Source organism: Perca flavescens, chromosome 19, assembly GCF_004354835.1.
Source record: "Perca flavescens isolate YP-PL-M2 chromosome 19, PFLA_1.0, whole genome shotgun sequence".
Lineage (NCBI taxonomy): Eukaryota > Metazoa > Chordata > Actinopteri > Perciformes > Percidae > Perca > Perca flavescens.
Genome location: NC_041349.1, coordinates 22464922 through 22480670, shown reverse-complemented (window position 1 = coordinate 22480670; position 15749 = coordinate 22464922). Strand labels below are relative to the sequence as shown.

Sequence of the window (15749 nt, the reverse complement as noted above, 5' to 3'; positions counted from 1 at the left end):
GTGACATCAACTCTCAAAACATGGAGGAGGAAGCATGATGGTCTGGGGCTGTTTTGCTGGATCCAGGGTCAGTGATTTGTACAGAGTGAAAGGCACCCTGAACCAAAACGGCTACCACAGCATTTTGCAGCGCCATGCAGTACCCTCTGGTATGCGCCTAGTTGGTCAGGGGTTCATCCTACAGCAAGATAATGACCCGAAACATAAGTCCAAGCTATGCCAGAACTACCTTAGCAAAAAAGAACAAGATGGTAAGCTTAAAAACATGGAGTGGCCAGCACAGTCACCAGATTTAAACCCCGTTGAGCTGGTTTGGGATGAACTGGACAGAAAAGTGAAAGCAAAGCAACCTACAAGTGCCGCACATTTATGGGAACTTCTGCAACAGAGTTGGGAAGAACTTTCTGAAGAATATTTGATTTCCATTGTAGAAAGAATGCCACGAGTGTGTTCAGCTGTTACATCTGCCAAAGGGGGCTACTTTGATGAGTTAAAAATGTGGAATACATTTTGGTTTATAAATTGATTCCATGATTTATTTTTTAACTTAAATTTTTCATTTGTTCTATTCTTTCATTTCAGAGTACAATAAGACATTGAACTGCATGAATTTCAATAAAAACCTGGAAATATTGGGGTGTTCTAAAACTTTTGACTGGTAGTGTGTGTATGTATATAAGAAAACTATTTTTTATAAAATTCATAGTAACTATCCCTGCCTTTAAAGCCCCGTTTACATGAAGGGAAGACACAGATATTTTCCTGCGGTTTCGCCTCTCATTTACACGAAAACCCAGTTTTTATCACATAAAACGATTATTTCTTAAAAACTCCAGCCAAAGTGGAGATTTTTGAAATCTTCATTTGCATGTTTGCATGTAAACTGAAACAAATGGAGGTTGCATGTTTGCATGTAAACTGAAACAAATGGAGGTTTAGGCAGCCGAGAGAGAGAAAGAGGACGTGATTGGTTGCTATTGTCGGGATTCTGATTGGCTAATGTGGGCTTGAGCTTCTTGTTACACTGCCACCTACAGGTCTGGCATGCTCTTGACTGCATTGACAGCATATATACACGGGTACATATCAAAGGAACACTTTTCTGAAAACCAAGAGGTTGAAATGTCCGTTTATGAAAATAGCCGGCCACGTGTAAACGTAGCATTAGTCTTACAAATATACACTTTTTTTATATATTGTTTGAAATGTTTTTTACAGCCTGACAGTAATGAATTATGGGCTCTAAAAAAGGAGCGAAAAAGATCCGTCATCTGTAGCTGCTGTAATCCTGTAAAAAAAGTCTGCTTGGAAAGAACCAATGAAATGCCTCCTTGCCCCATTGTGCGTACTCATACCGTACCCATGTCGTGTACGAGCCTGAGCTCAGTGCGTGTCGTTGCTGCATTGCGAACAGTAGTCATGTTTGCTTTCAACATTCGGTATGATAATATTAGGTGTTTGCTGACTGGTGAATGAGACATAAAGTAAAATTGCGGTCCTTTCCGCAGCAGTGCTTGTGCATGTCTGTGTGTGGGTCGGAGCCCAGAGGGCAGGGGGAGGGGTTAGACGAAGCCCCGAGGAGATGCTACTTTCAAATCTTGCTACCTTTTCAACATTACCAACCCTGCCTTTAAAGGAACACGCCGACTTATTGGGAATTTAGCTTATTCACCATAACCCCCAGAGTTAGACAAGTCGATACCTATCCTTCTCATCTCCATGCATGCTGTAATCCTGTCTGACGGCTCCAGCGGCATCAGGCCAGCACAGGAGATACAGGTGAATGGTTCCAGTAATCCTACTGCTCCGAATAAGTGACAAAATAACGCCAACATGTTCCTATTTACATGTTGTGATTTGTAGAGTCACAGCGTGTACAAAAAACAACGTAACATGAGACACAGCTGTCTTCTAACTGTAAACAAACCGGGAACTATATTCTCAGGTGGAAGAATATAGTACTTGGGCGGAGTGATATGCTCGCAGCAAGCCTGTCTGAGAATATAGTTCCCGGTTTGTTTACTGTTAGAAGATGGCTGTGTCTCATGTTACGTTGTTTTTTGTACACGCTGTGACTATACAAATCACAACATGTAAATAGGAACATGTTGGCGTTATTTTGTTACTTTTGTCACAATTGGGAGCAGTAGGCTAGTTGGAACCAGTTACCTGCAGGATCTGTGCTGGGCTAAGCTAATGCTGGAACCATCAGACAGCGTTACAGCACGCACGGAGATGAGAAGGGTATGTATCGACTTACTCTGGGGGTTATGGTGAATAAGCTAAATTCCCAATAAGTCGGCGTGTTCCTTTAAGATTTATCTAAATAGTGTCACAATTGTTGCAATAATACTTCTAACTATTTTCTTTTAAAACTGTCCAACTGGTCACCCAATAATAATCTTCATAGAGCACTTCATTGTATTAAACATTTATTTGCAAAACAAGAAGTGCTTGTCATGCACACTGGCAACCAACGTACTAAAATCTGCAGCTTACACACTGTCACACTAAAAATTAGAGAAACGGTTCAAAAAGGCTCCCTATCAAAGAGGTGCTGTGTCACAGACATTTGCCAAGCTTAGCCAACAGATGGTGAGCTTGGCATCCTTTTTTAGACTCAGCATTTGGCAAAGGCAAAGTTCAGTGACATCACAAGGCTCTGTACAGTGTGTTGGCACATTCCGCATCCATTTTTTTGTAGATTAATCAGTACACTTTGGAATGTTTTACATCTAATAAATAATACTACTTAATGATACTTTAATACTTAAAATAAATATTTTGTCTCTGACAATTAGTGCATCAACTTGGACCAGTATTACATTTTTTGTTTTTTTTGGAAGATAACCTAGTTAAGAGTAGCCTATATGTGTGAGAGAGAGAGGCATATATTATCAGTTCCCAAGTTTGTTACCAGCCGTGACAGCGACGCTGGTATTGCTTTCACTTTGGTATTCTGCGTGTGTTTCATCATGGCAAAATGTGGTTCTGATGGCACCTACTGTAGTGGTTTTGAGTACCGGTACTTTGCCAAGTGTTTATGTCTGTCTGTGGACAGATTCTGTCACCACAATAGTGCCACAACCGTGCAAGATGTAGTCACAAAACTTTACAGGTGTGTAGTTGAGATCAAAATGAAGGCCGAGTTTGAAGATCTGTTCGGTCCGAGCAAGGCCCCAGAAGTAGGGGGGCAGGAAGTCATGGCTGGTGTGATTCCATCTCAAGATGAACTCTAGTTATAGGCTACACAGCTTTTTGTGTCCCTTATGTTAAGTTAGACACATGAGCAGCAAGATTATCCAAGACATTTTGTGTGAATGTGTGACAAGCATTATTACAACCATGAATGCCCCTCAGCCCCGTACATTTTTTTTATTGGAAACTTTTTTTTATTATTATTACTGATGACCTAGAGGTGGAAGCTTGTTCTAAATGTTAATGTTCTGCTAAGGGATTGATTTGATTAAGTCCAGATGTGACGCGACGTGGGATTAACCCGTTCTTCTCAAGAATCTAGGTCTTTAACAAAGGGTGCCAAAGAGATTTGCGCTGACTCCAAGGGACACTGAGGCACACACAAGTCCAAATAATTAGTAACATCTGCAGCCAGTTGGTCTTAATCTTGTCAGACGTAACTATACCAAAATATATCTTAATGAAATATTTAATTTAGATCTCAATCCAACAAAATATCAATAAATGCATGATGGTCAGATGATTTAAAAAGTTTATGTAATGTGAAGCCATTTGACTTTACTGCTCACGTTTGGAGGAGTCCCCTGACGCCTGCGGCCCCTCCCTCTCAATCGGTCCTGACTATCAAAGATGAACCATATCACCTTAAGTGCACTTGATTACGCAAGCACCGCCCCACCCCTTCCTCCTCCTCTTCACATCTCCTTGGGTCTTCTGTGTAATCTGCTGAGATTTAAACCTGCTGCTCCTGTTTAATAAATCCACTGCGATTAAAATAGGATTACAGCTCTGCTTTCGCCTTCTTAATGACATCAGAGCATGAAGCATTTTTTCGACTTATTTTTTTATTTATTTATTTTTTTAAAGTTGTCGGGTTTTTGCCCAAGCTCACTACTTCATCGTAACTAGACAGGCAGCAATGATCTTTAACTTCTCCCCCACCGATACCTAATCCCTGCAGTCCAGCAGGTCAGCCCATCTGTGTGGCTGTTGACATAAGGATTAACCTTATAATGCAGCACACATCATGTATCAATGCTGTCCTCCTTCACATCAGACTTCTCAATGACAGATAACAACCGAAGAAAATATGCTCCAGTGGCAGGTTGTTGTTCGCTTGAACCTTGAAACCTTCAATTGAAATCGTCTACACCAAAACAAACGTAGCAAATCTGATCATTTCCTTTGTAGCCACATCTCACATCGCACATGTTGTCCCTCCTGCTTTTATGAATGTGAGATGAGGGATGGAGTAAGCAGATCAATGTGACTCGTTTGTCCTGAAGTGGCATTGACCTGCAATGGTTAAACCCTGTAAGGTCAAAGATTGATTGGAGTTTTACAATAGCTATGCTCATGACCCTGGCAGAAAAATCTATTTAAGATAGTGTATTAGGCTGTACTTAACTACACAATGCAGCATAACAGTCAAATGTTTTATCCTCTAGTTTCTGTAGAATTGTCAGTGTGCTGATGATCAATGATGAGCAATCGTGTTTTTAATCATTCCATTCTTACCATCCTGGCAAACCTTGCAGTACAAACTCCAATCCTGGCCAAAAGAAACTAGTACCTTCTCTCTACAACAGATTAAAGTTGAGTCCTCCAATATGCTCTGGAATGTAGTGATTTATTTTTTTTATTTTATTTTTTAACTTCCTAAGCAGCTGATTGCAAAAAAAACCTTTTTTGCTATTTAAATGTTGAGTTTCATGACTATTTGGATTAAACGCTTGTAAGCAGGTCAAAATGTGTGTGTTTTAGCCATGCCAGTGCTGTGGCTGTAAGGATGGTAGTCGGGTCTGTCAGTCCAGTCCAGACTGTAATATCTCATCAACTACTTGATACATTGCCATGGAATTGTGTACAGCCAGTCAAGGTCCTCTAAGGGATGAAATGTCTCAACAAAGATTGAATAGATTGCCATAAAATCTGGTACAAACATTTTTTGGGACACAACTGTTGTTGTATGTTTACATTAATACAGTATTCCAAAACAATAAATCCAATAGCACAACATGAAAAAAAATACAGTAGAACAGTTAAAGGATTTGAACATGAAAAAAATATCCAGGGTAACAAAAAATGTGAAATTCCAGGTCTCTTGTCTTCAAAATGATCTGCATTTGGAGGGGCTGCTTGGACTTTAATATTTCTAAAATCCTGTCTATGCTGTGTTTACATGGACCACCAGTAAAAGTAGAGTCTCACTTTCACACTGTGGGCTCGCATCTAATCAGCTCCAGCACTTAGTGATCAGACCTGCCTGTGGATTATCAATTTGTTAATCTCTTTAGAGCTGCCGCTAAAATGAATATTCCCATCCTCCCGTAATTTTCAGCTAAAATGGTATCTCCCACTGTATCTTTGAACAATCTTGCTTTACTCAGCTGTTTTAAGAGCCTCATTTATTCACTATTTACTATCTGAGCATCCTATTGGTGCCTGTGCCCATTTTGTTTTGCTAAATGCATTTTCCTAAGGAGCAGGTGGTCTGTCCAAGCCTCTTTGTACAAACTTGTGGTTGGGGGGTTGCTAATATGAGGCTTTCAACATCTAATCCGGAGCAGGTCTCTTAGAAAAAGCTTATCTTGGGAGTCTCCAATTTCACTGCTTTCCTCATCTACAGGATCCAACTGCTACTGCCGTTGGTTATTAACAAAAATTACTTGTTTAATAGAGCTAATTCAATACCTTGCTTCAGTCAATTGTCCTTCCCTCTTCACCGGAAAAACTTGCTTGGTTATCATCACTCTATCTACCCCCCACTGCCCCTGCCCCATTGCTGACAAATCCATACAACTATGTGGGACACAAAGGCTTGGATTTAGCTGCTGGGCCAAAGCGAGGGTGGGCCGGTGGGGGGCAGGGCCAGCATGGAAATTTCTGTTGTTTTTGTCACAGCACAGATTTCAGACAAATCAAAACAGCTGCCACCATCACCCTTCCAAAACCCCTTCCTCCCCACCACAACCCACATGACCTGTGACCAGTCATCACTTTTATGCTGGAAATGCAGCCAGATCAGGAGTGGCCAGTAGAGGAGAGGCTGCGTGTGCACTGGGGGCCATTGTTGAAAAAGAGCTGACAAGGGCCTGGATGACGATCTCATTTGATAGGCAAAAATATTGACGGATCTAATTTGAAGAGTTGGGGTCACAGGCACAGAGTGCACTTTATGATGATGATGTTTACTGTGCTCATACAGCTAAACGTATAATTTTAAACAAATGGATCAGCCAATGTGTGCTATAGAGTCAGTATTCAAACTAGTGTTATAATTTACTATCACATTTCCCTGAGGCCATCTGTATCCACAAGGTCAAACTTTTTTTAAACCCAATACCTTCATAGTGCAGACTTTCTATTCAAAACTTCAAGTCTCAAGCACAGGCCGAGATAACCCTGATGACATCACTGCGACATCAGTAGGGTTATTTTTTCAAACTTTGGAACGCCCCCTCCAGAGCTAAACCCATTTCACACATGCACTGCAACCCTGAAATTATCTAGACATTACCTGGGGGAAGCTGTATATGAGAACACAAATGTCCCAGTTACAGACTTTACCATGCCAGCTCCGTGCCAAGTCTGTGTAAACTCCAATTGAGCCCAAGTGTGAATAGAGCCACTCATTGTTAAGAGAATTCACAGCGAGCGAGTGGACATGTTGACGTTTCTGGCACGTGGCTGGTGCGAAACCAGAAAGAAAAAAAAACATTCAAGGGTGAAGAAGAAGGGTAATTTACCAGAAGAAGGCAATGAACATTTCTAACTGGAGAGACAACGAGATTCGGGAACTTCTGTTAGTGAGGGCTGACACTGAAATCTCTCGACAAATTCAAGGAATGGCAAGAGACTTGGTTGTTTTTGACCAATTTACGAACCGGCTACCTGGCCGCGGTGTAATCCGCATCATGTCCTTCCTCCTGCACACTCTGTGCGCCAACCCTCGCTTAAACCAAACGGTGTATTTCCAACGTGTCTGACACAGACAATCTCCTGTTGTGTGCGACATGTGTAAAAGGGCAACAGACAATGTCCGGAGTTCATAAGAGAAAATGGCTCTACAGAAGACATTATACTATTGTTTTCCCAGGCTGAGTAATACTCCTCATGTCGAGTAGGCTGAACGCCATGTATGAAATCAGTGGAATGGCCCTAATTCTCTAAATTGACAGTTGGTTCTGTGACAAAAGCCATGCGTCACAGCCCGGTCTTATCATCCCTAACCATCTGATCGATGATGTAGCCTATTTGTGTCTATTCGCAAATCAAATCCTCACTTTTTAATCAGCTTGACAGGACCGCCACCAGTTTGTTCTTGTGAAAAAACTTGGGAATGGTTAGATGACGCCCAGTGGCGATACGTGTAGTGAGGCAATCAAACTCAATCACTTGAACAAAATTAGTGGGCTTCTGGGCTGTGGAGTGTGACAGCATTTCACTTGCAGGTCCTGTGAGATGGAATTATGATTGACATTAGAAAATGGAGGTTAAGTCTTTATGGTTAGTTCGACATTTTAGGAAATATGTTTATTTGCTTTCTTGCCGAGACTTAGCTGGATAAGAAGAATGACACCACCGTCCTGTGTCCAGAAAAAAATATTGCTTAATGAACAATTTTTTTTGCTGTTTTTATTACAAAAGAGTTCTTATTCAAAGACATATTATATTTAAAGCTTTAGTGCGTAACTTTTTGATATTAATAAACGTCAGTTACATTCAAGCCGGTGCCAAATGAGTTGCTACAAAGCTAATTAAGACTATCCACTCCACACAACTCTCTCTGTATTTCTCAATATGGCTACATTCAGAAGTTTGAGTGAAGATAATTACCTCTTCTGAAGAGTCCATCATGTTTTTTTAATCCTCCGTGTCCTCCTTGGCTATACGCAACTGTGTGGAGGAGGGGTGGGGGGGGGGGGGGGGGCGGTCACTTGTATCATGTGGACACGCTGACAGTTTTGTTGTCATTACTTAGAATTCCTCATGGGGGCGACAGAAACTACACATTATAGCTTTAAGCACATATCAGAAGACATTCAAAGGTGTTTTTTTTTTTGTTTTTTTTTCATACCAAGTACTACCAAATGAGCTAATTTAGTTTATACCGTGGTCTGGGTGAATACTCGATTCTGATTGGCTGCAGGGTGTCCATTAAAAAGTGATGTAGGACACCTACTAAAGGAGTTCGGTGAAACTGACTGTTTACTGTTCTAAATGAATGCGCTACATTAAATCAATAAGGAAATGTGGATTTATTATTTCCAAATCGACCTCTGAACACCACAGGATGGCGCTAAAACACACACGCTGCAAGAAGTAAGTTATACTGGCCCTTTGGACTGACTTTGTTTCACAGCGAATAACGTTATCTCACATCCAGCCGACAGTACACCTCGCGGATTGAATTCTTCGTAAAAGTTGTTATATTGTTTTGGGGACAATGACATGGCTGGATAGCTAGCTTGTCTTGTTGTTCAACATACTGTCAAATTATTTTTACTGATTGCCAACTGTACACAATGTTATTGACTTTGGATATTGCTAGCATAGCGTTAGCTTTCTGGCTCTCAGCTAAACTGAAGGGTTCTATCAGCTGAGCGGACTATATAAATATCTCCGGTTGCTAAGGGGTTCAAGTCGTATCTAAAGTCCTTCCTAATTCCTGGTGGAGTGAAGAAAGTTTGCATTGCATAAGAACCTGATGGATGGGAATGATTGTTCCAGGTATTAGTCAAACCGTCAGGCGTAACCAGGGAAACGGAGTTATTTTTTTTTTTAGATTTCGATTGTAAAACTAATTTAAATATGAACTAATGTTTTAAAAATATGTTATTTGGCAAGTGACCGTGGTATAAGCGGGTTAATGCCTTCGAGGTGTCCATTGTCAGGTATTAATGGACTTCGGCGGAGGCAACCCATTAATACCTGACAATGGACACCTCGTCGGGCATTAACCCGTACTTAAACTCTGGACCAATATGAACCACAACGGATGGTGGTCACAAAAAATTCTAACTAGCCTATTGATAATCTGAGGTAACTCAAGTCAATGCTGCCGGGCCTCTGTGTTTCCTGTTAGGTAAGAGGCAGCTACAGTGGGGAGGAGAGGAGAGCAGAGGAGAGGGGGTAATCAATGATTTCAGTGAATCCTGATTTATTATACAGCACCAGGCCATTAGTGTCACACATACTCTGTCACACTGTGTAGAGATTGCGTGTCTGCGTCTATCCAACGGGGTTTGGCCTGTCGACTAATGCCAAGTGGTTGGGTGGCTTTATTTGACATGAGGGGGAAACATGGCAACCTGAGGGGCTGAGGAGATTATGACATGATTTGACATATTCAAAATAAAGCAAATTGGCACATGAAGCATACCTGAACTTTACATTTTTACTCTACCATTTGGTATTGGAACCAGAAATGTTTCAAATTTATAAAAATAAATAAAATAAAATCAAGATCTTAAAGGAATAGTTCAAGAATTTGGGACTTGCCTAGAGTTAGATGAACAGATCGATACCACTATTAGTTCAATATGAAGCTGGAGCTAACCCAGGAGCCGGTCATGTTGGTTACCTATATCTTGTTTGTTTAATCTGTAGGCTACAAAAACTGAAGTGCATAAATAAAATTGTGGTAAGCTATAAGATAAGCAGCTGCTGAGCTGACTACAGCTTCACATGAGTGTATCAATCCTCTTATAAAACGCATGGCAAGCATTCCCATAATGTTACGAATTTCTTTTCAAACGAAATATCCAGAGTGAGAATATGAATAATTTGTAGGTGTAAAAAAAAAATTAATGATGCTGCAGCTTAGATCTCACGTGTTGTACTTTGAGTTGCATAATAACCTTGAAATGACCTAATGCGTAGCCTACACATAAATGTACAACTGAGCTGAAGCATGTCCACCTGTTCCGTCATGAGAGACAAAATAATCGCTGGAAATACTGCCTTTGCTGTGTAACCACGGCAACTCCTCCCTTAAAATGCAACCTCACCAGATCGAGCCCCCATGCACCGCGGGAATCGAGCAGGAACGGACGCGCTGTCTGCCGCTTACCTGGCTTTATTAATAAACCAAGCTGTTCACGTGCTCAACCCAGCCCAGCACAATATTCTGCTACATTAGCAAGGTATTTTTGACCGAGTGATTCTTTTTAAATTTATTTTCTTTCTTTCTCTCCTCTCATCCGAGACGGGAGGGATGCTGTTGCTGCTGTTGCTGCTGTGAGGGAGAGAGGTGAACGCAGTTGGAAAAGCAGTTTTTTTTCTCTCTCTCCTCCAAAGCTCCTCCTCTGCCGTCGGAGAGCGGAGACCGGTCACATTTTGCTCAATGAGAGCAAGAGGGCACCGGAGAGAGGATTTCCTAATTCCACCCTGCTGCTGTGCCGTGCGGCTGTTTTCTCGCCTCTGTCAAAGGTAAGGGCACGCCGCCGTCTGCAGCCTCTCCACGCACCATGCGCCTCGCCGGGGGAACTAATGCTGGGCTGTTTTGGTCGGAGATGCTGGGTAGCCGTTTGTTGTGTGATGATCCAGCTGAAAGGGCGAATGCGTTATTGAAGGGCAGACAGGGGAAAGAGTTGTCAGTGGCACTGCCATCTCAGACGAGCCGTTGAGCTTAAAGGCAAAAGGCTGTGTATCATTGAAAAGTCAAACAGGACAGGACGTGTGTTTTTATGTGCTTTTACCTGAGCAGCAGCGTCATAGCGTTGACCATTTTCACTGACTGCAGCCAAGTGATGTCCGTAAACCGTCGGCCTTCACGTTTCGTGATATTTTCCCAGGTAAAAACAGCAGGTTTCCGATTTTTGATTGAAAGTTGTCACAATTAACACTAAACGGTTTGCAGCTAATGTAGGTGTACTAAGGCCACACAATGGCCACAGTGGACTATGTCACTTAATTACACGTAAATATTCAAACTTGTTATCAATTCTTGATTTATTTTTTCGTAATATATATTTTATCTTAATTATAGATTTATTTTGGAGTGCAGTGAGATAATAGAGACCATGGGATGATTTAAAACACATAACATTGTAAATTGATTTCCTGTTTGATTTTTATTTCAGAATATCTAGCCTACTGTAGCTTTTTTTTTTTTTTGGCAGTGGTCAGGCATTTTAGTCCTGGTTTTTCAACCGAATTCCACAGCAACAAGGATCATTGATTAGTGTAGCTTTATTTTTTTATTCATATAAAGAAAGGTAAAATGTATTGTCTATCACAAATGACCAGTTATTCTGTTTATAATTGTATAGTTGTAAAAAAGAAAGCTACAGAAGCGCACATTTGAGAATCTGTATTTGTGAAATACAGAAGCCAAAATTAGAAAAGATGAACTTTTATGATCATTAAGGAATCAATTAATTGTTTACTTCTCTGTCTTGTTTAACTTTGTAGCATTACACTATCTAAACCAACAAAGCATAATCTATAAATAAACCTTGTTTAAATATCCTATTTCAATTCAATTGTATTTTGATGTTAATGTTACATTCTTGAGTTTCTTTTCTGGTTCAATAATTCATGTTTCTTCATTCTGTTGACATTGTCCAGCAGAGGCTAATATGAAGACATCATTTGGCAAACCAGACCCTGGAAAGCACCTACAATCTTTAAAACACATTTGAAACTGAAGACAGCGTCATGCATTGTCTCCCGTAAAACCTGCTCCCTGCTCTTCCTACCCAGCCATTGACAGTGAGGACACCACGAGCTGCACAGCCATGGGTTCAGATCAACCCTGCATGGATGCACTAGAGAGAAGGCCCGTGTTGGGTGCTGCCTGTAAGCGGCAGGCCCACCGGTGTCTGCGGAAAAAGCTGAGGCCAGTGCGAATCGTGGGATTCATCCTCAGCCTGGTGGCCGTAAGTGCTGTCTCCTTCAGTGCCTTGACCTGGAGCTCAGGGGGTTTCAGTGAGCCAGTGCTCCCCCAGGAAAGTCTCCACCAGTCGACCCCCCACAGGACTCTACTTTTCACCCAACACCAGAGGGACCCCAATGTGTCAGCCGACATGCCAACAGCCATGAAATCTACAGCAAAGTTCAACGAGAGCCAGGGGGAGTACCCGCCAGACCTTTTCACTCGTGCGGAGAGGCGCCGAGGAGCCGTGGTCCTCCACATGTTTGGCATGATCTACATGTTCATTGCCTTAGCCATAGTGTGTGACGAGTTCTTCGTCCCAGCGCTGACGGTCATCACAGAGAAGCTGACCATTTCGGATGACGTAGCGGGTGCCACCTTCATGGCAGCAGGCGGCTCGGCCCCGGAGCTCTTCACCTCCATCATCGGTGTCTTCATCTCACACAGCAACGTGGGCATCGGGACCATCGTTGGCTCGGCCGTCTTCAACATCCTCTTTGTGATTGGGATGTGTGCCATCTTCTCCAAGGAGATCCTCAACCTAACATGGTGGCCTCTCTTCCGAGATGTCTCCTTCTACATCCTGGATCTGATCATGCTCATCATCTTCTTCCTGGATAACGTCATCTCCATGTGGGAAAGTATCACGCTGCTCTCGGCCTACGCCGCCTACGTGATCTTCATGAAGTGCAACAGCACAGTCGAGAACTTCGTCAAGGGTTGCATGAACAAGAACCAAGTGGTAGAAGTAGAAGTACAGCCCAAGGTGAGTTGGTTTCTCGAGCCGTGTTTTTCTCCCACTTCCCTTCACCACCATCTGCTCTGAAAATACGAGTTTATATGAAATGTCAGACCAGGGCTGTGCAATTAATCGAAATTTTAATCACAATTACGAGTTTGGCTCCTTATGATCACAAAAACAGAATCATATTTTGTCTTGTGTTCTGAATGAAAGGGAAATTTCACAGTTCAAGGTGATTTTCACTGTTGATTTGTTTAACTTTTTCACTGTTTTTAAAGTTCCATAATTGCAACATCTTTCCAAAAGTCAATGAGTAATCGTGTTAAATAATCATGAATTCAATATAATCGTGATTATGATTTTTTTTTCCATAATCGAGCAGCCCTATGTCAGACTTCGAGGACGTTAACGTAGGTGTGCAGTAATACAAGTTTTAGTATATGGCTGATAGAAATGACCTTCCATGTCTCCTCTGGCATGGGAACACAAACACTCATCCTTTTACACATAGCATGCAGCTGATTTGTTATTTTAATGAAGTCAGGCTTACTGTGATGAAACCAGTTTGTTTATGGAGACATGCTTTTAATTCCATGCATCTTTTTTTTTTTTGTTCTCATCAACCTAATGGTCATTTTCAGATAAGACCCGTGTCTCACAGATGTCCCACACTCTTTGATCATTCAGTATTCAACAAGCCATGTAAAACATGTTTCATGAGACTGACTTATGGCATACATGTGCATTACTTTCGATTAAAATAACAGGAACTATGCAGGTGTAAATATGGAGGACTTTGAACAACTAAACTGACCATGCATTAATGTGGTTTAAACAATGCTGCACAGGGCTGGCATACAGTATTCCACTGTGGGATTAATAAATTGAGTCATATGTGTAATTCTGGGTTAAGCTCTACAAATTGTGTCCTGGTCTGAAAAACAAATCCCTTGGAAAATCTCAGGAGCTATTTTTTCCCCAGTTAACAATTTCCTTAAATAATATTGTATGTAAATAGTTTACATGTAAAGTAAACATGCAAATCACATACAGCATGACAAGGTGAACCACGTGCAGTAAATGGCTTCAGGATTGCTGTGATAGTCTTGGTTGTTCTGTGTTCCTCCATATTTGCTCTCAAGGAAGGTTCTTCATTCAATTCAGTCATTCAGTGTATTATTTTAGTTTTTGCTCAACAGCATAAACCGTGAATACTTCATAGACAAAAACCGTAGAAATCATTGTTACTTTACATAACATTCACCCCCTCAATGATACTTGAGGGCAAAAGACACTGCAGTGCAATTTGATACCGGTGTAGAGATTATCCAGACGGATTTAGATTTCTTTATGACATGAGATGGAAATTAAATTTCGCGAAAGTTGTATTGTAAAGCTTTAATTAAATCAGGATTTATTCTAAGTACATAAAGGATATTTAAAGGGCCGGTTTCACAATGTTGTTGGGGGGGGAAACTCACAGGAGCCAACATCGCCATTTGATTTGCAGTTTTTGCCTCTCTTCATTTAAAAAAGCAAGCATGGGAATAGTTATGTTCTGTAGCTCCTATTCTGCCACACTAATTTGATCTAGGGCTTCCGTGCACGAGTGAGAACTGAGGTGCACTGGCTGAGTGCCAGAGAATGCTCCGGTGACCTTGAGCTGCAAGGGATTCTGGGTACTTTGGCCAACGTGTGTGTGTGTGTGTGTGTGTGTGTGTGTGTGTGTGTGTGTGTGTGTGTGTGTGTGTGTGTGTGTGTGTGTGTGTGTGTGTGTGTGTGTGTGTGTGTGTGTGTGTGTGTGTGTGTGTGTGTGTGTGTGTGTGTGTGTGTGTGACTTTCGATGAGGGGAAGAAATAGTGCGAGACAGATGAGTCGATCAAACCCCACCATCATGTCTCATCTCCTATGACGCTTACAGCTGACTTAGCCTCTCCTCTCTCTTGCATTGTGGGTAACAATCCCATGTCTGCACCTCTCAGCACCCTGCTTTGAAAACATATAAAATAAATGAATTTAACATCATTACAGTCTAAACATTTTATTTTACTAGAAATAGGTTGTCAGTCAACCTCTTTTATTTTGTAGTCTGGGTCTACAAGGGTTAATGGAACTAGAAAGGCACAAATATTATTAGACTATAATCATCTAAACACTTTTTTTAATCAAGCTTTGACACTTTGGGGACGCGTGTATTTCAAGACGTGTTATTTTGAGATTTAATTGCCAATTTAGCAGGTGTGTGTGTGTGTAAATCCATACATGAGTAATGGGAGTAAAACAGGAGAACAAGGACAAGTGTCCTGCAAAAATATGATCGAGGTTGTAGTTTTGTGCTTCTATTTTTTTTCTTTCTATTTTTAAGCGAAATTCTCTGCTATGAACTGAGAGCAGCTTTTTTTATTTATTTTTTATAAGTTAATCATTTCACTGTCATGACCGAGCTCCAAGGTGCCCTTAATCCTCCATACCATACCATTCAAGTGTAAAGTATTGCATTGTGAGGACAATAGGGTATTATTTGAGGCCATGCACTTGATTAAAATGGGCTTTCCTGAGATTATTTCATGCATTATGATATTGGGACGTCCCCGTTGTGTGTTACATTGCTACCATAGGTAGAAACACAGACAGCCAATGGCAAAAGAGAAGTGGTGTCACCCTAAGTATAAAAGTGTGTAGGTTGCTTGGTTGGTAATTGGGAGTTGGCCGTCAACAATGTATGCTCTATACCATGTAAAATTCAATTCCGAGAGCAACATGGACAGCAGCGTGATGTTTTGCATTTAGCAGTCGTCAGTCAATTTTGTACTGTCTGCCACCGCTGCCTTCCCTCTCACTACAGAACTGCTTGTACTGCGTTCTCTTTTTTTTATCGACATGAAAAGTTTCTTTTGTGAGACTTGTTTGTTCTGCTCCTGGTAACGT

General features: G+C 41.4%; 1 protein-coding gene across 7 annotated transcripts in view; it reads left to right on the top strand.

The window, feature by feature from the left end:
• Nucleotides 1–15749, top strand: part of LOC114545742 (sodium/potassium/calcium exchanger 2) — a 59372-nt gene that overhangs the window by 2292 nt on the left and 41331 nt on the right. For 2 of the 7 annotated variants that reach the window (XM_028564223.1, XM_028564230.1), the window contains exons 1-3: nucleotides 8488–8523; nucleotides 10409–10632; nucleotides 11776–12845. In XM_028564223.1, the coding sequence (XP_028420024.1) occupies nucleotides 11943–12845 (903 nt within the window). In that variant the 5' untranslated portion in view covers nucleotides 8488–8523; nucleotides 10409–10632; nucleotides 11776–11942. Of the gene's footprint in view, nucleotides 1–8487; nucleotides 8524–10408; nucleotides 10633–10908; nucleotides 10998–11772; nucleotides 12846–15749 lie in introns of those variants that run through there. The other 5 variants (XM_028564226.1, XM_028564227.1, XM_028564228.1 and 2 more) reach the window with 5 other exon arrangements.